We start from the raw sequence: 25,627 nt of genomic DNA on the forward strand, positions 1-25,627 counted from the left end.
AAGTTTCACAAGTAAAGCTAAAATATGGTTTCACAAATAAAATGCATTAATTCAATAAGGTTAAAAAAGAACAGAGTTCAAGGATGAGTTGTTTTCTCTCTGTTGTTTTTAGAGGTAATCCTTTCTCTTGTCATACAGTGAAGAGTGTTTTCATCAGACTCTGACATTAATCTATGTATTTTTTTAGTGTCAGATCATGGCTCCTTGGCCTGAGTTGGAAAACTCTCAACCCAATAACTATACTGAAGACTCCTCTAAGCAAGACAAGGCCATGTCTGAAAAAGGTGGAGAAAAAACAAAAGGTAAATATCTGCTCCCATATAATTTACACGGCTATAAAAACCTTACAGTTGTGCTATGGAGAAAGATGGCAAGTAATCAATTTGGTTTGTTTGTGTTTTATTTCAACAGACAATGTGGGTTCACTTCGAAGTAAAGGTGGACTTCAGCCTGCACATTCCAACATTGCCTTGATAGATGAGCCAGGGCAAGAAGAAGACCCTTGGAGTATGCCAGTGCTTCAGGACACTGGGGTCAAGTGGGGAGGTACAACCTGTCAATACGCAACTTATCTACATGTCTTTATTTCTTCTCATCTTCTGTGCTCTTTATCTTAGCCATTTCTTCTCAAATGTTAGTTTCTGGAGAAATGAATTTAAAATCCTCCTCTTAGGCACACAGGTTTTAAAATGTTGGTGTTAACCATTCTGCTTCAGTTTCCCCATTGGTAAAATGGGGCTATAATATTTCCTCAGATCCTGTGGGTGATGAGATTGTAATACCATTTACCCGCCATTTTAAAGCACTGTGAGAGCTGTGGATGAAAGCTGTCAAGCAGTATGTTAATATCAGCCTTTCATTAACCCCATTATATGTGGTAAAAACCTAAAAGTGAACAGTAAAAAAAAAAAGGATGAATTTCAAACTTCACTGAATCTTTAAAGTATATGAAAAGCTTTTATGTGCAGTGATGCTGTAGTTAAAATTTTATTAACAAGAGCATTCCTTTGGGTTTATCATCCACAGAGCTCACAACAGTATCCTTGACTCCATGGACTATGGATGGGAGACTTGCTAGAAGTGCTAAATAGTTCAAAAAGAAGTGCCAAATACGTAAATATTTGATACACAAACACTTATGTTTTGCAGACCTGGATAACAAAGGAAAAATCATCAGTGTACTCACAGCGATAGCAAAGTTTATTGCCTTGCTTGGACTACTCTACTTCTTTGTGTGTTCCTTGGATATACTGAGCTCTGCCTTCCAGTTAGTAGGAGGTATGAAAACTCTTATGAAGTATCAGGTTAGGCTTTGGGTGGGCTGTTGAATCTAATTCAATTCAAAATAAAGTAACTAATTAAAGAATATCAACCTCGAGAACTCATCTCATTTAAATATACAGAGGGAGGCCTCTGTGATTGAATGTTGATCTCCCTTTGTTGCAGGATGCCTTTATTTCCAAAATTCCAGAGTGGTGTTGACATTAGAGATTGGTGATCCCAGTTTATTTTGGAAGTCCCTTTCATTTTAGTGATTGTTAAATACACAGGTGTAGTTATGTTATCTTCAATATGTGAAAACCTTTTTACTGTGGAGAGATTTAAAACTGGATGCTTATTGAAAGCTCTCATGATCCCAGTTTTCCTGTGCCCCAGGCTCAGGTAACTGCCGCCACCACCACAGGGTCATGCTGAAAGTAAGGCAAAATATAGAGGGATTTGGACCTATCAGTACTCTACCCATATCTGTGCCTCAGACAGCTGCTCCTTTTGAAGATCCCCCTAAGACTAACTACATCTTTGTACGATGATCATGATGGTCCCGTCTGACCTTAGAGTCTATAAAGCTATTAATCTTTTTTTTCCCTCAGGGGTTTCTCTCCCAAACCTCAATCCCTTTCCCAATTTTGATGGCCTTCCCTCAGACAAAGTAGGCTAGATACAGTTCTCTCTGGGGCCCATCAACGTTGCTGATTTTTCAGTCAACCAAAGGAAAGAGAAAAATGTAAGGTGTTCCCTGATCACTCAAGTATCAGAGGGGTAGCCGTGTTAGTCTGGATCTGTAAAAGCAGCAAAGAATCCTGTGGCACCTTATAGACTAACAGACGTTTTGGAGCATGAGCTTTCGTGGGTGAATACCCACTTCCTCAGATGCACGTAGTGGAAATTTCCAGGGGCAGGTATATATATGCTAGCAAGCAAGCTAGAGATAACGAGGTCAGTTCAATCAGGGAGGATAAGGCCCTGTTCTAGCAGTTGAGGTGTGAAAACCAAGAGAAGAGAAACTGGTTCTGTAATTGGCAAGCCATTCACAGTCTTTGTTCAATCCTGAGCTGATGGTGTCAAATTTGAACAAAGACTGTGAATGGCTTGCCAATTACAGAACCAGTTTCTCCTCTCTTGGTTTTCACAGCTCAACTGCTAGAACAGGGCCTCATCCTCCCTGATTGAACTGACCTCGTTATCTCTAGCTTGCTTGCTAGCATATATATACCTGCCCCTGGAAATTTCCATTACATGCATCTGAGGAAGTGGGTATTCACCCAAGAAAGCTCATGCTCCAAAACGTCTGTTAGTCTATAAGGTGACACAGGATTCTTTGTTGCTTTCCCTGATCACTCAGAAGGCTAGAAACTATGTTCAGGATCTGAACTTGGATCCCTGGGTTATATCACTTTAGACTGACAGGCATGGCCACATGCATATTGTTTTTACTATCTTTCACAAAATGCTGTCTTATTTACTATCGACTATACACAGCACTTTCTCACTAAAATAATTCCTTTACACAGGTAAAGCAGCAGGGGACATTTTTCGAGATGGATCTGTGCTGTCAAATCCTGTTGCTGGTTTGGTGATTGGAGTTTTGGTGACAGTCATGGTGCAGAGCTCTAGCACTTCCTCATCCATTATAGTCAGCATGGTGTCTTCTACATGTAAGTCTGCTTACAATAAGCTAGTGCAGATCACCCTCAGACATTTACATTCAGCACTTTTTACCTCCAGGTATAAAAACATTGGAAATGAGGAAAGGGACTGCAGGAAAACAACCTCACTGTTATTTCATCCTGATACAAAATAAGAAATGGACAGCAATTAAAAATGGACACATAGCATAGAAAACCAGCCCTCCCACCCGACCCCGCAACTGTGTAAAATTTGTTTGGTTCACTGACACTAGATTTGTTAACTTCAGCAGCACTTGCATACTTCGTTCTACCAACAAAGTTACTGTAACTGGTTTTCTTCTGAGGTTTAGTTCTGTGAGAGTTGCATGTGGGATAATGCTTAAGATATGACAGAATTTCTACTACTTTCACATCTTGTGGCAGTGGCAGAAAACCAGTATGCTGCAGATGCAGAGCATGACCTTCGAATAATCAGACTAATCATGTAGCACGTTCTCAAGGTGCTTTAATAAAATAACTTGTTTAGATTATAGTGCTTGATTACAGTTACTTAACAGGACAAATCCTGATCCCATTGAAGTCAGTGGGAGAGCTCCCATTGACTTCTATAGGATGAATGTAAAATGTGTGCTGAAGAATTGATTTTCTCTTAATGCTCCTTTTTTACTTTATAGTGCTGAGTGTAAAGGCTGCTATTCCTATCATAATGGGGGCAAATATTGGTACCTCAGTCACAAACACAATTGTGGCACTCATGCAAGCTGGAGACAGGAATGAATTTAGAAGGTATTGTGCTTTAATCTTAGCCCTTCAGAGCCTATTTTCACCTCCTCTAGCAGGCTTTCTTTTGTGTTCTTATCACCACAGTAGCCACCTTACAGTTTAATTGTCCAAAGGGATGTTTTATAATTTGGAAAGGTGAAAGTACTTTTCTAAAGCTACATTTAATGAGTTATTGTGCAGTTTCAGTTATATTCTTGGATATAAACTAATTAAAATAAATCAACATTTAGTCAACAATCTTGAAAATGTAATCCTGTCTCACTTAAATCAAGGGGAATTTTGTGATAGACCTCAATAGGCTGTGTCCTGCCTAGTCATCATACATAATTACATGGCAATTATGTAGCTTTCTGCTTCATAAAGCAGTCAGCTTTGGTAGTACAGTAAGTACCATGTCCTTTGTTCATCAGCTATGTGCCACTATAAAGTACAGTACAACCTAGACATAGGGTAGTCTAATTGAAAATACATCTGAAAAGAGGCATAGTGGTTCCATTGAAAAGTTCCACAGTTCTAAGAGATTCTACTCTTGCTTAATAGAATCCTCCTTTTTAGAGATCAGGAATGTCACAGGAGCTAGTAAAATCTTTCCAGCAAGTGGAATTTGAAGAGTGCCTGCTTTTCTACCCTCATTTCACCGTATCTCTATAACGGGCAAAGAAAAACTTTGTCTGCACAGTAGATAAAATGTTTTCTACCTGTTGTTTACTCTCCTTATGGTTTTTTTCAACGTCTGTCAACTCCACAGTAAGTAAGATATGGTAAAATGAGGAAAGTGAAACATTCTAACCACTGACTGTATCCATTACCGGTTTGTGGATTACTATCTTGACACTACAAAGGTACTCTGCTAGCTTACTGATAGAGAGCAGTAAAAATGGGGTGGGAGTGAGACTTTAGCACCTTGTCATTCAGTACAAATAATAATGAATATGTGCATATAACCAGATGCGTGAAATACATTTACCCAAAACATATTTCTATGTGTTGTCCCTCTGAATCTTACCAGTCTTTGTCAACGACATACACATCACCTACCAAATAGTTTGTTAGAGCTAAATAATGTATAAAAGGGAGAAACTTTAGTTGCTAAAGTAAATTGAAAAAGTTGCTTCATAATATAATTTTTAATAATCATATCTCTGTTAATAACCTTACTGTTCACATCGCTTTTGTGGTGGATGAAATGGATCGATACATTCATATTTCAAAAAAAGAATAAAAAAATGACAAGTGCCTGCTAGCAGTCCAAATAATACTCACTGTGTGGCTGCATCGTACATAAGAACATAAGAACGGCCGTACCGGGTCAGACCAAAGGTCCATCTAGCCCAGTATCTGTCTACCGACAGTGGCCAATGCCAGGTTCCTCAGAGGGAGTGAAGCTAACAGGCAATGATCAAGTGATCTCTCTCCTGCCATCCATCTCCATCCTCTGATGAATTGAGGCTAGGGACACCATTCTTTACCCTTCCTGGCTAATAGCCATTTATGGACTTAGCCACCATGAATTTATCCAGTTCCCTTTTAAACATTGTTATAGTCCCAGCCTTCACAACCTCCTCAGGTAAGGAGTTCCACAAGTTAACTGTGCGCTGTGTGAAGAAGAACTTTCTTTTATTTGTTTTAAACCTGCTACCTATTAATTTCATTTGGTGACCCCTAGTTCTTGTATTATGGGAATAAGTAAATAACTTGTCCTTATCCACTTTCTCCACATCACTCATGATTTTATATATCTCTATCATATCCCCCCTTAGTCTCCTCTTTTTCAAGCTGAAGAGGCCTAGCCTCTTTAATCTTTCCTCAAAAGGGGCCCTCTCCAAACCCCTAATCATTTTAGTTGCCCTTTTCTGAACCTTTTCTAGTACTAGAATATCTTTTTTGAGGTGAGGAGACCATATCTGTACACAGTATTCGAGATGTGGGCATACCATGGATTTATATAAGGGCAATAATATATTCTCAGTCTTATTCTCTATCCCCTTTTTAATGATTCCTAACATCCTGTTTGCTTTTTTGACCGCCTCTGCGCACTGCTTGGACATCTTCAGAGAACTATCCACGATGACGCCAAGATCTTTTTCCTGACTCATTGTAGCTAAATTAGCCCCCATCATATTGTATGTATAGTTGGGGTTATTTTTTCCAATGTGCATCACTTTACATTTATCCACATTAAATTTCATTTGCCATTTTGTTGCCCAATCACTTAGTTTTGTGAGATCTTTTTGAAGTTCTTCACAATCTGCTTTGGTCTTAACTATCTTGAATAGTTTAGTATCATCTGCAAACTTTGCCACCTCACTGTTTACCCCTTTCTCCAGATCATTTATGAATAAATTGAATAGAATTGGTCCTAGGACTGACCCTTGGGGAACACCACTAGTTACCCCTCTCCATTCTGAGAATTTACCATTAATTCCTACCCTTTGTTCCCTGTCTTTTAACCAGTTCTCAATCCATGGAAGGACCTTCCCTTTTATCCCATGACAGCTTAATTTACTTGAGAGCCTTTGGTGAGGGACCTTGTCAAAGGCTTTCTGGAAATCTAAGTACACTATGTCCACTGGATCCCCCTTGTCCACATGTTTGTTGACCCCTTCAAATAACTCTAATAGATTAGCAAGACACGATTTCCCTTTACAGAAACCATGTTGACTATTGCTCAACAGTTTATGTTTTTCTATGTGTCTGGCAATTTTATTCTTAACTATTGTTTCGACTAATTTGCCCTGTACCGACGTTACCGGTCTGTAATTGCCGGGATCACCTCTAGAGCCCTTTTTAAATATTGGTGTTACATTAGCTAACTTCCAGTCACTGGGTACCGAAGCTGATTTAAAGGACAGGTTACAAACATTAGTTAATAGTTCTGCAACTTCACATTTGAGTTCTTTCAGAACTCTTGGATGAATGCCATCTGGTCCCGGTGACTTGTTAAGGTTGAGTTTATCAATTAATTCCAAAACCTCCTCTAGTGACACTTCAATCTGTGACAGTTCCTCAGATTTGTCACCTACAAAAGCTGGCTCAGGTTTAGGAATCTCCCTAACATCCTCAGCCGTGAAGACTGAAGCCAAGAATCCATTTAGTTTCTCCGCAATGACTTTATCATCTTTAAGAGCTCCTTTTATATCTTGATCATCAAGGGGCCCCACTGGTTGTTTAGCAGGCTTCCTGCTTCTGATGTACTTAAAAAACATTTTGTTATTACCTTTGGAGTTTTTGGCTAGCCGTTCTTCAAACTCCTCTTTGGCTTTTCTTATTACACTCTTGTACTTAAGCTGACAGTGTTTGTGCTCCTTTCTATTTGCCTCACTAGGATTTGACTTCCATTTCCATTGTCCAATTCTAATGTTCCAACTTCCACTAATATTCTACCCTCAAGCAATATTGCATACCTAAGGTATCAAACAGATTAACATTTGGAAAACATGTTTCCTTGGCTTACAGCATTAGGTTTTTAGTATTAGGAACCACATTTTAAAACATATATAGACAAACTGGAGAGAATTAAAGGAGATTAATAAATGATTAAAGACTTGGAAAAGAAGACCTATGGGGAAAAAACTGTAAATGTTCAGTCTGCAGAAAAGAAAGCCGGGAAGGGAAATCTACAGTAATTGTTTGCAAATATTTACAGGATTGCTATAAAGAGGATAGGGATACATAATTCACACTGCTGGGTAAGGATAGGAAGAAAGGTTTTAACTACAGCAGGAAAAAGTCAGGCTAAGTATTAGGGGAAAACAGTATAACTAGAGTTGAGTGATGGAATGAGCTAATAGAGATTATGCAGTGACTTTCACTGGAAATAGTTAAGGCAAGACATGACACCCCTCTTTCAGGGAGAATTGCTTCATTTGTCAGTTCTCCTTTGATGTTTTAATTCCTCAGGGTCCATTTTGTCAATTGCATGTAAGATTCTGTGCACTGTGAGACAGGATGGCAGATTGTGGCCCCAAAAATGAAATCATTCCTGCCTCAGTGCAGGCTCCTTTCCAACCCATATGATTACATCCTTTATCTGTATGTGTTATTCAAACTGCAAATCATCTTTTTAAATTTCTTTTTGCAGGGCCTTTGCTGGAGCTACAGTCCATGATTTCTTTAACTGGCTCTCAGTGTTTGTGTTGTTGCCCCTGGAAGTAGTGTCTGGTTATCTTTATCGTCTCACTAATGTTATAGTTGAGTCCTTTAATCTTGAGAGTGGCGAAGATGCTCCTGAGCTGCTAAAAGTCATCACAGATCCTTTTACAAAGCTTATCATCCAGGTAAGCTCTCACTTTAATGAGGCCTCTTGCTTGATTCATCTTCAGTTAATCAAACTGCTCTGAGGCTGCCAGGCTGCATGTTAGTATTACTGGACTCATGACAGAAAAGCTCATTTTTTATTTTATTTTATGTTTTTGTTTCACATTTCCTGAAATCTTATGTATTAGATGCATGTTTCAAATATTTCAGAAAAAATTGTCAATTTAATGCTGACACCCAAGGCAGGCACTTGTGGGAAGGTTGTTTGGGAGTTAGGCAATTGATGAAAAATAGAGTGAACAGGGAAATTGATACGTGGAGAAGTTGAGTTTATATGAAATCAACCATGTGTGTTTGTTTAAATGAGGGGTAGCTGATGGCTGATTTGGTCTAGTACATGGGGCAAAGGATGCATGTTTCAGATTATAAAGAAGATTATTTTTCCAGGAGATAAACCCCTGTTTGTATTTCTTGTTGGGCAGGAGATCAGGCCACTTCTAAGGTCATGTTTGCTTTACTCATGTTAGCAGACCTATTGGTGGGACTACTTGGAGGAGTTAGATGAGCAGGCTTGGCTCTAATTTTACAGATCCAAACTACAGACTGGAATTACTGTGTTCTATTTGTTTCTTCTCTTTTAGCTTGATAAATCAGTAATAAATGCAATTGCTACAAATGAGGAAGGAGCAAAAAACAAATCCCTGGTAAAAACTTGGTGCAAAACTAAAACAAATGTGGTAAGTATTGTGTTAAAATAGCTTTTGTGCTCTTAAGGAAAGATATTGTCACTTAACTATCACTCCTTCATATAGAAGGAAATAGTTTGACAGTATTATAAATACATCCACAGCACAAAAAAGATATTTTTCTGTTACTACTAATGTTATTTACAGTAGTTGGGTAAGGTATTCTAATATATGCAGTTTGTGAGATTATTTTGTGATTAGTTTTATTTGTTGCATAAAATAAATGAACAATGTCTAACATTCTTGTACCTCTACTGAAGTCTAAGGATTTGTACTAAGTATGAATTTGGCCTAGTGTGTCTGACATTGAACAATGCTGTACACCTTTTGATTTGTCATTGTGATTGTCTTGAATCAAAAAGAAAAAGAAAACCCTCCTAAATCCACTATTATTTTAAATTTCTGGTGCTGCTGCAGACTTCCTGCATGTGGAAAATATGTGCAACACAGCGATGATAATAATAATACCTTCCTCCCACCCCTTTTTTGTCTTGTCCATTTATATTGTAAGCTCTTCAGGGCATGGTCTGTCTCTTATTAGGTGTTTGCACAATGCCAAGCACCATGGGTCCCTATGACTGGGGACTTTTGGTGCTACTACAGTAAAAATAATTAACAAAAAGAGGTGAAAGTCATCTGCAATGAAGCATGAATTTCAGCAGAACAGAATAGTGCCCCTGACATAAAACACTGAGGTGAAGATATAAATAGCAAAGCTAAATATTCAAGCATGAGACCACTGCAGTATGGCAGGATTCCAGTGAGTTGATCTGACAAACCAATACAGAACTAGTTTATTCTGATGTGCATTAGTGCAGTCTTTTGCCTATTTTAGTATTCTTGGAAAACTGCTTTGTGACCAACCTGACTTGGAGCTTAACCAGAATTCATAACTCAGGCAAAACTCCCAATTAAAGGAATTTCTTTCAGAAGTTAACATCCATATCCATTTTGCTAGATTAAAGACTACAGGATATGGATCTTGTTCCGTGCTTCATTTAAATAAAAACTGGTCTGTTAAAGATCCCTTGGTGCTCTTAATGAGAATGTTATCACTTCTCATATGTATTACAGTAATGCCCAAAGTCTCCAAGTCAGCGGCCCCAAATGCATAAGAAGACACAATTCCAGCTCTGAAGAATTTAAAATCTAGTGTTGGAATTTTCAGATGAGCCTAATGGAGTTAGGCACTCACTTCTCATTAATATTCAATGAGATTTGGCCACACAACTGTCAAACACGTCTTTGAAAATTCCCACTAAGAAGATAGGTGATTACATGGAGCATGTGGGAAGAGGGATATAATGAAATACATACAGTTTGATGTGCATGGATACATTTGTTGTTCTAGAACTGCAACTCAAGGAAACAATTAAATTTAAAAACAAACTAAACAAACCGTCTCAGCAGAGAGGCCAAATATTGAATAGCTATTCGGACAGATTTGGTAACTCCAGATCAGGGCTGAGGTGTATTGACAGGGCAGTGTGGGAAGCTTGCACTGTCCCTGCCCATATAGTAACTTTTCTGTTGACAAATACAAAATGTCACTTAGCAGGACTATCAATCTACCATCTTTCACCAGTGCAAAATGCTCTAAAAATAGTTCTTAAGATAAGAGTTGTGTTAGATTCTCTATAGTCCCTTCTGCAAAGCAATGACCCCGTAAAAACCAGTAGATCATGTTTCCCTTTTGATTTTTGCACTCAAATCCCATTTGTTTAATAGAATACAGCCCAATATCAGTTTATAATGGGCTAGATTCTGTCATCCTTACTTCCTCTGAGAACTACCGTACTAGATTTCAGTGAGACTATTTTCAGAGTAAGGTACTGCTCAGCATGAGTAAGAGGAGCAGGTTCTGGTCCATTAAAAAGTTGACCATGCACACCTCTTTAAACATATATTCTAAAGGCTAGATTCTGATTACTCCTTGAGTAATCTCATTGAAACCAGTGGGACGGGCTGGGGAATAAGATACTTCTCAATGAAATTATATTAGAATCAGGTCCTACAACAACAGCATATTGCTTGGCTCTAATACTAAATGGTTGGTTTTGCTTTTGCCAGTGGCTATTTCAGAAGCTCTGCTGAGAGTGGTAATGTTGTAATAATACAGTAAGTAGCATTTGGCAATAAATGGGCAGTAATTGCTGCTGAATTTGCAGGAGATTCATTAAACATTGTAAGGTTTCATGCTTTACTTACAATAACCCCTGGTTTCAGAGACTACTATAAATCCTAGACAATAAGTTCTCTTGTATTTATTAAATTGCAAGCTTAGTCCGGTGTCTCTGATGAATAAAAATTCATATGAAGGAAAGGAAAGAAGAGATTACACATCTACACGAACCCCTACTGTGCTGTCATTCAAAAATATTGTTAAATTGGTACATTTAAACACACAATGTTAGAAAATTGTTTTAATAAACCCCTTACAAGCATAGGTACAGACAATTTGTCACTGGCTGTAGGGGCAACAAAGTGAGAGATAACAGAAAAGGAAAAACTTGTCTGTGGACTGGTAACAGTCACAATGTCAGTGGCTCAGAAAGTCAGAGTTCAAAGTCTAACTGGCTGGTAACCACTTTCTTGGGCTGTACAATTTAGCAAACAATCCATTCCATGGTTTCTTAATCTGGCTAGGATTTGCAGACCTTGTATTATATAACACTGTTTCTCTGTGAACTGAAGAATCAGGGTCTGCGTGTGCCTGCCACCCTGAATGAAGAATCCTGTTTGCATCCACTAGAGCTGAGTCTGATCTACTCGAGGTTACTGCTTTGAAATAGCAGAACATGACTGCCTTGGCAAACCACAGACAGCACGGCAAGAGACTGAACTTGTCACTTCCCTCCTCACAGGCGAGGTTGTGGTTGGTGAACAAGTGTGGGGTCCAGTACAGGTCCCCACTAATAGTAATTAGTTCTTCTATAGCACTTTTCATCAGTAGATCTCAAAGTGCTTTATAAAGGACATCAGTAGCATTATCTCCATTCTACAGATGGAGAAACTGAGTCATAGAGAGGTGAAGTGACTTGCCCAAGGTCACCCAACAAGAAAAGGTGGCAGTAGAACCAGGTGTCCTGAGTCCTAATCAAGTGCTCTATCCAATAGGCAGCACTGCCTGCACTACTTTCAATTAAGGACCCTAGTGGAGATAAGTTTCTTTGATTCAAGGAAGCAGTGAGATGGATAGGGATTGTCAAAGAATTCTACAGCCTTCCCACCCCACCATATTACTTTAATTAACTTGAATGAAGTCTCAGCCTTTTTTCAAAATACAAGCAAGTCTGCCTCTTCATTGGTGGGGTGCCATTAGTTATATATAGACTGAGCTTAGCCCTGTTCACCATTCTTCATTTATTATATGAATGCTTTGTTGCAGTTCTTGAAAACCCGTGCATGTTAGTTTTTAATGCAAAGGATGTAGTTGATTAAATTGTCTGTTTTGCATGGCAATATCTAGACAATGCAGAATGTCACCATTCCGGTCTCAGAAAACTGCACATCCCCTGACCTTTGCTGGACTGATGGAAACTTGACGTGGACCATCAAAAATGTGTCTCTCACAGAAAATATTAAAAAATGTAAGTAGAAATACCACTTATTTGTAAGTTATGGGTTTTAGATACTTATTTTGTGTGAAGTGAACAACAGATCATTATAAAGGGATACAAGCAAAATGAAGTTTGACAGCTGCATACATTCAGACCCTCTCCTCTGGAGTTATTGACCAATTTCCTTTTGGTAACATTGCATCATTCAGACCCCACATAGATCTCTTGCTAGGAGCCCTAAAATCAGGACAGGTTTTCCATGTCACTTCACACCTTACAAGTCCAGTGACAGGTTCCTAGGGTTACTTTACAAGAGTGATTTCTTGGATATTTTGATTGATCATCTTCATTGGCATGTGAGTACCATTTGGCAGAGAAGGGGTGACACACTCATCTTGCCATGAAGAACATACTAAGATTTGCTCCTGCCTTTGCGTATCGCTCCCTTGCGCAAAGTTGCATGGAGATTGACTGCCCATACATGGACATGTTTCTGTCTCTGTCTGCCCCTTTGTGTGGGGATGCTAGATATCTTACAGCCATGTCCATAGCAGATCCCCCCCACCCCTAAAACACCCATACTGGGCAGACAATGAGGTAAGGATTTTTTGCTACCTTTGACATTGATGCCACTGTGCCTATTTATGGAAGAACAGTAGTATGGCCTAGTGACAGAAATACAATTCTGGCTAGTCTTACTTTGACTTTCTTTTTCCTTTTTAGGCCAGCATCTCTTCGTAGGAACAAATCTTGCTGATCTTGCTGTCGGTCTCATCCTGCTTGCAGGGTCTTTGATAATTTTGTGCACCTGTTTGGTGCTGATAGTTAAGTTACTGAATTCTGTGCTTAAAGGACAAGTGGCCTCAGTTATCAAGAAGACGCTCAATACCGGTAACTATGTGTTGTTTCTATTTAACTATGAATAACTGTGGCAATAAACACATTAATTGACACTTTGCACTGACTGAGCTGAAGCGATGGCACGAGTGAAGTAATATAAGCTGAAATTCTAGGATAATATTTCAACTTGTCAGTGTGTTTCTTTCATTTCTTTTTATAAATCAATGAGTGAATGTTTCACTTGTGAAGTGTGGCTGATTAAGCCGTAGGAACCAAAGTCCAGACTCTGTTTTTGATGTACTGTATAATCATTAGCTGTAAGAATCCTAGGGGTTACTAGATGTATATCCTTAGTAAATACCACTGAAGTGCTGACAGCTTCCTCTGGCACGGGGCCTTCACCTCATGTTACTGTTAGAGCTAGCTGAAAAAAGGGATAATTCCCTTTCCCTCTCCTGACTGAGCAGCCAGCTTCAATCTCTATGACCACCTGTCTCATTAAAAAGCCACTTTGTGCTAGGTCAGGGGTCAGCAACCTTTCAGAAGTGCATGCATCCAACGAAGAGGGTATTCACCCAGGAAAGCTCATGCTCCAAAATGGCTGTTAGTCTATAAGGTGCCACAGGACTCTTTGCTGCTTTTACAGATCCAGACTAACATGGCCACCCCTCTGATACTTTCAGAAGTGGTGTGCCAAGTCTTCATTTATTCACTCTAATTTAAGGTTTTGCGTTCCAGTAATACATTTTAACATTTTTAAAAGGTCTCTTTCTCTAAGTCTATAATATATAACTAAACTATTGTTGTATGCAAAGTAAATAAGGTTTTTAAAATGTTTAAGAAGCTTCATTTAAAATTAAATTAAAATGCAGAGCCCCTTGGACCGGTGGCCAGGACTCGGGCAGTGTGAGTGCCGCTGAAAATCAGCTTGCGTGCCGCCTTTGGCACACATGCCATAGGTTGCCTACCCCTGTGCTAGGTCATTCGCCCAGGTGCAGCTTTTGCCACCATCCCCTTTTGCTTCCTAGATTGAGGAGAGAGGTGGGCCTCACCAGCAGTGGGAGGCAGCCCTGACAGAGGTCTGACTGAGGAAGAAGAGATGGTGCTCTGCATGGGGAGAAGGTTAAACAGACAGGATTTGCTGCTGGCCCTTCCTTCCTCTGGGGTAGAGGGCAGCAGCGGCTCAGGAAAAAAATTAGTCAGTTCCCATGTTTACATCTAATTTGGAACTTGTCAGTTTCTTGGGTTTCTTATTTCACTTCTTCCCAACTGATTAAGTCCTGATTTCATAGCTGACTATCAAAACTGCAGGCTTCAGGGAAACATGGTGCATTAGCTCTCTAATTGGGGTCTTTAGGTCTATATTTTCAAAAGTTATTAGTGATTTTGAGGTGCCCAGCTTGAGACACATTAAAGAGACCCGATTTTTCACAGGATGGGCTCTCAGTGCTTTTTGAAAAACAGGCTCACTGAAGGCATCTGAAGCTGCCAAAATTGAGGCAACTGAAATTTGGAAACCGTAGGCCTTGTTATTTCAGTTTATAACTTGAAAGGCGCCTACACATTGTTGTGTTGATCTCCATGTAAATGCTTTTATTATTATTTGCACTGTGGTAGCACCTAGGAGCCCTACTCAAAGACCAGGGCCTCGCTGTCCTAGGTGCTGTACTAACATAGAACAAAAAATGGTCATTGCCCCAAGTAGCTTTAACATCTAATAAATAAGAAATAATAATAATATTTTCACAGCTGTATTACATAGAGCATAAATATTTTGTGACTCTAAAAATCGTGCCTTCCCTTTTTTCTTTTTCAGATTTTCCATATCCTTTTTCTTGGGTAACCGGATACCTGGCGATGCTTGTTGGAGCTGGTATGACGTTCATTGTTCAAAGCAGTTCTGTTTTCACATCTGCTATTACGCCGCTCGTTGGTAAGTTCTTTGGTGTTCCATTTCTAAAGCCTCGTATTTTATATTTTTCAGTCCAAAATATTCAGTCCTATTTTCTTCTTTTAGGTATTGGTGTTATAAGTATTGAGCGTGCTTACCCACTTACGTTAGGGTCTAACATTGGTACGACCACGACTGCTATACTTGCGGCTTTAGCAAGTCCAGGCAGTACATTAAGATATTCATTACAGGTCAGTATAAATCATGCTTATTATTACTTACAGATTGAAGTCAGTGAGAATTTTGCCAGAGTAAGGAGGATTAAGGCGTAAGAAGGATATAGCTCTAATCATGCTGGTATAAAATATCCCACATTAGTACCAGACTATTGCCTTTCAAACCTGAGCTCTTCAGGTTATTAAGGGTCACGCATCAGTTTCAAATACTGAGACCAGCGCAAAAAGATACATTATATGTTCACAGAATTGACAATGGCTTTCCTGAGATTGGCTTGATTCTGTTATAGATTTTCAGAAATTAGAGTCTGAAGTTAGGTTCTAAAGTCAGAATGTAGACATCTACACTGATGGCCTGTTCTCAAAAATGCTGAACACTGAGTAGCTCCCATTGACTTCATTATTGGCTCAGCCCTTGTGAAAAGCACACCGCTGATTTTAGGAGCCTAGGTTTGGGAACCTATTTTTTAAAAAGGTAAATGATTTTCCAGGTATATGGTGATGTCTGAATTTACCTTTCTACATCAAGTATCAATGCATTTCAATAACTCTAATAAACTGAAAGGGTTATTGACATGCTTGGAAAATAGGGAAATAACAACAGTAGTCATTTTATTGCCTCTGCACAAGATAAAGCAGCTGCAATCTCAAGCTGGGCTAAGTCCAGTTAAGTTGATATCATGTTAAATAATCATTTTATGACATCGTTTAAAAAACAAAACCATATGTTTGAATTAGGGCTGTCAAGCGATTAAAAAATTAATCGCAATTAATCACACTAGTAAACAACAATAGAATACCATTTCTTTAAATAGTTTTGGATGTTTTCTACATTTTCAAATACATCGATTTCAATTACAACACAGAATACAAAGTGTAGAGTGCTCACTTTATATTTATTATTGATTACAAGTATTTGCACAGTAAAAAACAAAAGAAATAGTATTTTTCAATTCATCTAATACAAGTACTGTAATGCAATCTCTTTACATGAAAGTTGAACTTACAAATATAGAATTATGTAAAAAAAAAACTGCATTCAAAAATAAAACAATGCAAAATTTTAGAGCCTGCAAATCCACCAAGTCCTATTCTTATTCAGCCAATCACTCAGACAAACAAGTTTGTTTACATTTGCAGAAGATAACGCTGCCCCCTTCTTGTTTACAATGTTACTTGAAAGTGAGAACAAGCATTCTCATGGCACTGTTGTAGCCGGCATCGCAAGATATTTACATGCCAGATATGCCAAACATGTTTTGGCCAGAAGGGACCACCAGATCATGTAGGTTATATCACTCTTAAACCTCTACAGCATAGACACTCGCAGCTGCAATAGAAGGGTTTCTCCCATTGCTGCCTCCCTGAGGGGCGTTAATTAGGTTAACAGAAGAATTATTCTGTCAGCCTAACACAGTCAACAGGGGGCGGTTAGGCTGACTTACTTGTGGATTTTTCACACTCCTGAGTGACACAACTGGGTTGACTTAAGTTGTTAGTGTAGACCTGGCCCTCGGGTGACTTCCTGTGTATCACAGACCATTAATATCATCCAACACCGCCACACTAAGCCCAACAATCAAAATTAGATGAAAGTTCTGTAGCCCACAAGAGACTAAATTATTATGTGGCACAGGCAGAGAAGGGGGGAGACTGAGGTGTATCAGTGCCGGAAGCCCTCACCATGGCAGGGAATTGATTGAGCAAGACATATCTAGATGATCCCAGCATGTTAAGTGCACCCCATGCTGCAAAGGAACTCCACTAGTAACCTCTCTGCAGGTGAAACCCCCACAAAGTCACCCTCTGACCTGGGGGAAAATTCTTTCCCAACCCCACATGTTGCAATCAGCTAGAGCCTGAGCATGTGAGCAAGCACCTGAGTGAGAGAATGCTCAGTGCCACCTTAAAGCACCATCTGTCCAGTGTCCCATCTCTGACGCTTCAGAGGAAGAAGAAAAAAACCTCAGAATACATTGAGGTCACCCCTTCAGGTGACTGACTGAAGACATAAACTGGAAGGGACCCTCAGGGCTGTTGAGCCTTACCCCCCACCATCACGAGCAATCCCAGCATACAATCCTACTCATAAATTTATCCATCTCTCAAAACTAATTAAATGTTTTGCCCCATAACGCCTATTGTGAGGCTGTTCCAGAATCTCATCTCTTTGATGGTTAGAAACCTTTAAATTTCCGGCCTTAATTTGTTCGTGGCCAGCTTATAACCCATATGTTCTTGTCCCAGCCTTGTCCTTTAAATTTAATAGTTTTTCATGCTCCCTGGTGTTTACCCCCTCTCAGACTTCATTTTGCTAGGCCAATCAAGCCAAGCACTTCCATTCTCATCTCATAGAAGGTCCTCCATATCCCAATCATCTTAGTAGCTCTTCTTTGCACCTGTTCCAGTTTGAATTATTTTTTTCTTGAACATGGTTTTACATGAGTTTTACACAGTATTCCAGATGAGGTTTCACCTGTACTTTGTACAATGACATTAATACTTCTCTATCGCTACTGGAAATGTCTTGCATAACACAGCCTAGCATTGCACCTGCCTTTTTTGCAGCCACATCTTGGTGGTGGCTCATAATTATCCTATGATCAAGCAATACACTTAGTGTCTGTTGCTTCTAACTGATAAACTCTGAATTTATAACAGAAATTCTTATTATTGAATCCTACCTTGCACTTTGTACTATTGAATTCCATCCCATTTCTATCACTCCAGTCTTCAAGATCTTCCTGTATAATATTCAGATATTGCCAATACCTCCCACCTTTGTTTCAACAGCAAATTTTATTAGCACATTCCTACTTTTTGTACCAAAGTCATTAATAAAAATATTAAATAATATTGGCCCCAACACCAATCCTTGAGGAACTCCACTAGTAACCTCTCTGCAGTCTGATATTTCTCCTTTCAGCACAACCCATTGCCTTCTCTCCTTTAGCCAGTTCCTTGTACTAATCCTTATCGTCTCTAACTTAACTAACAATTTTCCATGTGGTACCATGTCAGATGCTTTACTGATGTCTAAGTGTATTAAAACTGCTGCATGTCCCTTATCTAAAAAATCAGTTCTCTTCTCAAAGAAATAAATCAGGTTAGTCTGGCACACTTTATTTTTGGTAAAGCCATGTTGTGTTACCTCCCTTTTCCATTTACCTCCATGAATTTTATTATCCTTTCCTTCGTAATTTGTTCTAAAGCCTTGCATACCATTTAGGTTAGACTAATAGCTCTGTAATTGCCCGGATCAGTTATTTTCCCTTTCTTAAATAGCGGAACAATGCTAGCTATTCTCCAGTCATATGGTACTACTGCCAAATACACAGATTTATTAAAAATATTTGCTACTGGACTAGCAATTTCATGTGCCAGTTCTTTCAGTATTCTGGAATAGAAATTATCTGATCTCCTAATTTTAGATCATTAAACTCTAAGTTTTTCTTTCAAATACAGTGTGAAAGTTTCCATTCCATGTGCTCATTTGGAATGGAGACTGTCACATTGTAGGTTTTTCCTAAAGTTTTTCCTAATGTCCAACCTAAATCACCCTTGCGGCAATTTAAGCCCATTTCTTCTTGTCCTATCCTCAGAGGTTTAAGAAGAACAGTTTTTCTCCCTCCTCCTTGTAACAACCTTTTATGTACTTGAAAACTGTTATCACGTCCCCTCTCAGTCTTCTCATCTCCAGACTAAACAAACACAATTTTTTCAATCTTCTCTCTTAGGTCATGTTTTCTAGATCTTTAATCATGTTTGTTACTCTTCTCTAGACTTTCTCCAGTTTGTCCACTTCTTTCCTGAAATGTGGCACCCAGAACTGGACACAATTCTCCAGCTGAGTCCTAATCAGCACGGAGTAGAGTGGAAGAATTACTTCTCATGTCTTGTATCAGAGGGGTAGCCGTGTTAGTCTGGATCTGTAAAAGCAGCAAAGGGTCCTGTGGCACCTTATAGACTAACAGACATTTTGGAGCATGAGCTTTCATGGATGAATACCCACTTCATCGGATGCATGTAGTCTTGCTTACAATACTTCTGCTAATATAACACAGAATGTTGTTTGCTTTTTTTGTAACAGTGTTACACTCTTGACTCATATTTAGTTTGCGGTCCACTATGACCCCCAGATCCCTTTCTGCAGTACTCCTTCCTAGGCAGTCATTTCTCATTTTGTATATGTGATTGTTCCTTCCTAAGTGGAGTGCTTTGCATTTGTCCTTATTGACTTATTAGACTGCTGGAGTCTAAGGCAGCATCTTATTTCCTTGTAAGCACACATTTTTTACATTAAAAAAATTAGAGTTGTGTGCCTTTGTCATTGATATGGACTTGTATCTTTTTCAGTTGATTAACAGAAATTGCTTATTGTTTGAGCTGGCTGGCTTTGTTAGCACAGGGGTGAAGGGCTACATGGTAGAACTACTCAGCAGAGCTGTGTGGAGGATGGGAGTACTGTTTTGTGAAGGATTTGGAGATATTGAGCTTTGACTTTGTTCCAAATCAGAGCAAACACCCAAAATTTCCAAATTGTCCACAATGGGAAATTCAAAATAATATTTTGGGTCATTGAAAAATGTTTCCTTTTGATTTCAACTTTTTACATGTCTTTATTTAAGTAAAAAAATTTAGATATGAAAAGTAATTTCAATGCAAAAAATCAAAATGTTTTGTTCCAAAAATGTCTAAATGGGACATTTGTTGAAAACTTTCCCCCCACCCCCAATGATATTATGGCAAAATATACCCAGTTTCATTAAGCATTTTGATGCTGACGAAACCACATATTCCAACAGAATCAGGTTCTCACCGAGCTTCTCTGGCCAGCTCTGTGTATCATTGTGCATGTGGATGTGCTGTCCATTGTACACTTTTAATGACCTTTTAATACTCTTGTTGTAGGCTCCTTGGTTTCCCTGGGAATTTTGCTAGTGTGAGAGTAAGGAATCAGACCCTCAGGCCAAGTCAGATGTAACTTAGTTGTCTTATGTTGATGACTGATCAAAAATACACAGAAGTCTGGATATTTTCCAAATATTATCCTGATTGTTGATCATTATTAATTATGTAGTACCCAAAGTGTTCATAGTGCTTCCCAGGACACAGACAAGACCGTATAACCTAAAACTAAACATAACTCTTAAGTGTGATAATAGAGTAAGAGGGGAGTGAGGGAAGACAATACAGACTCTGAGGAAGATCATAGGTTTGTTGATATTTGGGTCACAGTATTTAAAGGCACTTTAACTAACTGCTTAAAATGTGCTTGCTTTCAGATTGCTTTGTGTCATTTTTTTTTCAATATTTCTGGAATTATTCTGTGGTACCCAATACCTTTCACCCGGTTACCAATCCGCCTCGCAAAGGGCTTGGGGAACGTAACAGCCAAGTACAGATGGTTTGCTGTTTTTTATCTGATCGTCTGCTTCCTCCTGATCCCGTTGGCTGTGTTTGGTTTGTCGGTAGCTGGCTGGCAGGTCCTTCTGGGCATTTGTGGTCCCATCCTACTTGCTTTGATTGTGGTGATTGTGATTAATGTTCTGCAGTCCAAACGGCCAAATATCCTGCCTACAAAGCTCCAAAACTGGGATTTCCTTCCCAGGTGGATGCACTCCTTGAAGCCATGGGATAATGTGATAACTTCTGCACTTTCCTTCTGTGGGAGATACTGCTTCTGCAACAAGTGCTGCAAATGCTGCAAAGGCAACACGGAAGATGAGCTGGCCAAAGACAAGCAGGAAAAGGCTGTGGCAGTTTATGATAACACGGTTGAATTGGCGGATGAAGAAAATTGTATTACAAAGACACAACCAGCGGCTGGTGTTGAGAAAACCTACTCAGACAACACAGCCTTTTAGGAGGGGATCAATCTGTAATAGCAAAGATACAGTATAAGACAATCAATCTCTTGAAAATCAGTTTGGGCAGTATACTGAGGAATGAATGAAAACTCTGTTAGGTTCTTGTATCCAGTGGAATACTACTCATCAAGGAATGCAGTAGAAAAAATTCTACAGGGTTCCCAGAAAGTCTAAGATCAGGTAAAAAGCTAAGGATGGATTTTTATCTGGAGGATCTACTATATGTTAATTCAAGGCCAGTAGTACCAAACATATAAATGTTGATATGCAGTCCCATTAACAGAATGGCTCCAGTGAATTGAGACATATGAACTTAAAAAAACATGCTGTAATGTGCAGAACATTCTCTCTGAATTAGAGGGATATTTAACTACACTCACCTGATGATACCACAAAGTTTTTGGAAGAGGCAAAAACTCAGAAAAATGAAAATGTTTTCATATATTCATTTCCTGTAATGTTAGAGAGCTTAGATGCTGTATTTTGTGACTTCTAACTAAAGGCTAACATGTAACTATTTTAAATTGCTGGTGCACTTGTCGTTTGAAAGTATAAATCAGTTAAGGATTGAGTGCCTACTGAAGGGCTTGCTGGAAACTCTTTAGTAAACTACAAAACAGCCTTTTAAAATAGCAGTAACGGTTGGATTTAGAGCAATAAAAGCAAGGACATTTGGAATTCAGCATTATGCCGACTGCAGGGCTTATGCTAAGATCACACATTCTTAAGGAAAGCTGTTAACACCAACTGTAGAGAACATGTGTGTTAACTGTAACCATTTACGGCATGGCCTGTGTCAGTCTTGGTTGGAATCAGCATAGTGCCTGGATGAATTTGTCATTATTATGCATGTGCATATTAGGAATCCAAATCTCTAATAAACATCCACAGGTAAAGTAATCGGACATCACATGGTGGGAAGTCCCTTGTCCTCATTCTCTGTGGGTATTAATGTTTTAGTAAATGCCTGTGCAGATTAGTCCACATCATGGACTGACAACAAACTGCAACATTTCAGAATGAGCCATTTCTGAGTACTGCAAAGCCTTCAAAAATCAGTACACTTTTGTTGGCTTTATAGAATTTAAAAATGACCAAATCATGGGAGATATAGTGGGTGAGGGTTGGAATGTATGAAGGTTGACAGTTGTGAGGGGTGGAAAAACCACAGCCCTGGCTCTATGCTAATTTTTAGTTTATATAGCTGAGTTATAAATGAAACTTACAATGGAAATGCTGACAAGACTCTTCACTGTAGCATAGCTACTCAGTGCTGCTAAAATAGATTTACTTCTGAACAAGTTTGCTATTTTCTTAATGTTATGTAATTTAGTAGGCAGAACTCAGTTATAATGTAAATATGTACATTTTGAGGGTGAAAATAAGTTCTTCACATTTTTAAATTGACATGTTTATAAGTTGTGTAAAGTCTGCTTTTTCATTTTATATTAAATTGTATTCAGACTGAGCTTTGGATTTTTTCTGCTCCTGTGAGCCAGTGACAAGATGCTAAGCATAGTTGTGATTTGTATCTATTAGCCCAGATAGAATTTTCAAAAGGACTCACTGTTGGCCTAACTCTGCTCCCCTGGATCTCAGTAGAGAACTCAGAGTTAGGACCAGCCATCCGTTTCGGCTTATTCCTTTTTTTGTTTTCTTGATGTTAATGTTTGTTGAACTTCGTTGTCTTTGAACAACTCTTCTCATATGAACAAGATCTCTAGTCTGCCCCTCACATTTCTAATGTGCTCTCACATGTCTTTATAGGCTTATGTGCATTTCCTACTCTCAGCTTTTTGACTTATTAGAATAATATCTAGACGTTCTTGTGAAATTCTGTAAGATTTTTTCATTGACTAACTTTGAAATAGAAGACGTTTCCTGCTTCTCCTTATTCAGTTAACAGAGTGACTCTTTGTTTTACTGTTTTAAATAAAAGCATAACAAGCTCTCCATCAAAACACCAGGGGTAGTTAGGAAAAGCAGTTGCTACAAAGGAACTGGAGGAATTATGTTTTGACATATCAGTGCTCTAGGCTTCTTTGTTGTAACTATTCTCCTGTCCCACATTCAGTTCTTGTTTAGCCTTCTTCACTCTTTATATACATTGTGTCATGTGCCTTTATTTTCAGGCAGAACTCATGGATTTCAGTGGAGACATTTACTTAAAAGTTGATAGCACATGTCCCAGCATATTCCTTCCCAGACTCTAATAATTGCTATTTACACTTAATTTATAATTGTTCTAGTGTACAGCATTTTCATAAGTTATATCGTAAATGTCTTTATGTGATTGAGTTGTTTACATTACATATTTGAAAACTATGCAATGTTTATCTATAATGTAAAAAGGACATACTGTATATTTTGTAACATAGCTTTTAAAAATTATATTTGTAACTATGTATACTTCATACTATGGAGGCATGTTAGTGGCTCCATTGTTAAAGTTACATTGCGATTTGCTGCTAATGCAGGAGGTGAGTCCTTAAAATAAAGATTACAATGTAGCTAAATATATTCCTATTATGTCTATAATGCACAAGGATGTTGAATTCTATTTTTCTAACCGGTTGTGAATTTTCTGTGAAGAGTAACTGTTGAGGCACAAGGTTCCTAAAAATTATTTTTTTAAATTCAAAGAATTTATACAATCTTTTGGGATTCTGTACCATTGGCTTTGTAACCTGGCATGAATGTTCATCTTGCTCTAGTAGAGTGCAGTGCATTGAATAAAAAAATAAAGAGATGTTTAAAATATATACATTTACTTATATGCAGTGGTTGCCAAAGGAAAAATAGTTCTGAGTCGAAGAGCTCTAGTTTGAAACAGCAAACTGTAAAGGATATGGGGTTGTGCATCAGCGTAGGTACAACAAAGGAAATCTTAGGAGGAATGTGCACCAACATAGATTTTCACAGCATTAAACATGCTGCGTAAGAGGCATGCTGGAAGGGACTATGAGAGGTCATCTAGTTCAGTACTCAGTGCTGAGGCAGGACTAAGTTAAGTCTAGAACATCCCTGACAGGTGTTTGTGCAACCTGTTCTTTAAAACCTCTAATGCTGGGGATTCCACAACCTCCCTTGGAAGCCTATTCCAGAGCTTAACTGCCCTCTGTAGTTTCTACTTTCTATAGTTAGAAAGTTTTACGTAATAGCTAACCTAAATCTCACTTGCTACAGATTGAGCCTAGCACTTCTTGTTCTGCTTTCGGTGGACCTGGAGAGCAATTGATCACCATCTCCTTTATAACAGGCCTCAACGTGTTAGCATACTGTTATCCAGTACCCCCCTTAGTCTTCTGTTCTCAAGACTAAATAGGCCGACTTCTTTTTAACTTTTCTCCACAGGTCAGGTTTTCTAAACCTTTTATTGTTTTTGTTGCGCTTCTCTGTCCACTTCTTTCTTAAAGTGCAGTGCCCAGAATTGGACAAGTACTCCAACTGAGGCCTCTCCAGTGCCAAGCAGAGCAGGACAATTACCTCCTCTGTCTTACATAAGACACTCCTGTTAATCCATCCCAGAACTATATTAGCCTTTTTTTTTTTTGGCAACCGCAACACATTGTTGACTCATATTCAATTTATTATCCTTTTTCAGTGGTACTATTACCTAGCCAGTTATTCTGTTTTGTAGTTGTGCATTTGATTTTTCCTTCCTAAGTAAAGTACTTTGCACCTGTCTTTTGTGGACGTGGACATTTTCTGGCAAGTTTCTATGGGATAGAGTGAGCGGGGAACAGGGCCTATGAAGTGATGCGGTAGAGGTGGGGCTCGGGGAAAAAGAGGGGTAAGGTGAGGCAAGGGTGTTCGGTTTTGTGCTATTTTAGAAAGTTGGCAACCCTAAGCCTTTCTGTTTGTTCAAGGTATCCCTGACCATTGGATGAGGTGGTAGCTGGAGTGACCTTTGGTGGTAACTCCTCGTCCTGTCCTTCTTGAGGTTATAGGCATAGCTCTGGGGTGGGAAAAGGGACCTGGGCCCTCTCTTTGCAGCAGGTCCATGCCCTGGGCCCTGCAAATGAAACAGCATGCACTGGCCTAAGTTTGTCCAGCCTGTTTGCTTGCTCTTCCCTGGGCCACTTCCTACCACCACTGCATCTCAGTCTGGGGCATGCACGCAGTGGCATTAGTCTTTACTTCCAAACCCCAGTCTAGGGCTGATGCCTATTGCCTATTCAAATCCTAGCTCACAGTTCCTCCTCTCTCCTGGGGAGCATCTGGGGGACGGGTGGGGGGAAGAATCACAGTCAGGTACCTTTAGGAGAACTTCCCTCTCCTGTTGCTGCAGAACAGTGCTCCTCCAGGAAACGGCCCCCCACCTGGGGTTCCTGATGCTCCTTTTATCCTGCTATTCTCCCAGGACCATGCTCAACAATGTCTGAGGGGGCAGGGCCTCCATGAGCCAGTATTGCTCCAGCCCTTCCTTTGTCTCTGCCTTAGTGTGGAGTTTGTAAACCCCATCCCTGTACTGTCCACCTCATGTGGACAATTTTCAAATCCGTTATGAAAGTTCACTGAAGCTTCACTTTGGC

General features: G+C 39.2%; 1 protein-coding gene across 3 annotated transcripts in view; it reads left to right on the top strand.

Annotated features, from left to right (window-relative positions):
* Positions 1 to 24,113, top strand: part of SLC34A2 (solute carrier family 34 member 2) — a 36,150-nt gene extending 12,037 nt beyond the window's left edge. For 2 of the 3 annotated variants that reach the window (XM_030564976.1, XM_030564975.1), the window contains exons 2-13: positions 188 to 302; positions 412 to 546; positions 1,150 to 1,278; positions 2,793 to 2,936; positions 3,584 to 3,695; positions 7,774 to 7,969; positions 8,591 to 8,686; positions 12,165 to 12,285; positions 12,979 to 13,146; positions 14,912 to 15,028; positions 15,113 to 15,237; positions 20,508 to 24,113. In XM_030564976.1, the coding sequence (XP_030420836.1) occupies positions 197 to 302; positions 412 to 546; positions 1,150 to 1,278; positions 2,793 to 2,936; positions 3,584 to 3,695; positions 7,774 to 7,969; positions 8,591 to 8,686; positions 12,165 to 12,285; positions 12,979 to 13,146; positions 14,912 to 15,028; positions 15,113 to 15,237; positions 20,508 to 21,089 (2,031 nt within the window). In that variant the 5' untranslated portion in view covers positions 188 to 196 and the 3' untranslated portion in view covers positions 21,090 to 24,113. The remainder of the gene's footprint in view (positions 1 to 187; positions 303 to 411; positions 547 to 1,149; positions 1,279 to 2,792; positions 2,937 to 3,583; positions 3,696 to 7,773; positions 7,970 to 8,590; positions 8,687 to 12,164; positions 12,286 to 12,978; positions 13,147 to 14,911; positions 15,029 to 15,112; positions 15,238 to 20,507) is intronic. The other variant, XM_030564977.1, reaches the window with a different exon arrangement.
* The last annotated feature ends 1,514 nt before the right edge of the window (positions 24,114 to 25,627 follow it).

This window comes from Gopherus evgoodei, chromosome 5 (genome assembly GCF_007399415.2).
Source record: "Gopherus evgoodei ecotype Sinaloan lineage chromosome 5, rGopEvg1_v1.p, whole genome shotgun sequence".
Classification (NCBI taxonomy): Eukaryota; Metazoa; Chordata; order Testudines; family Testudinidae; genus Gopherus; species Gopherus evgoodei.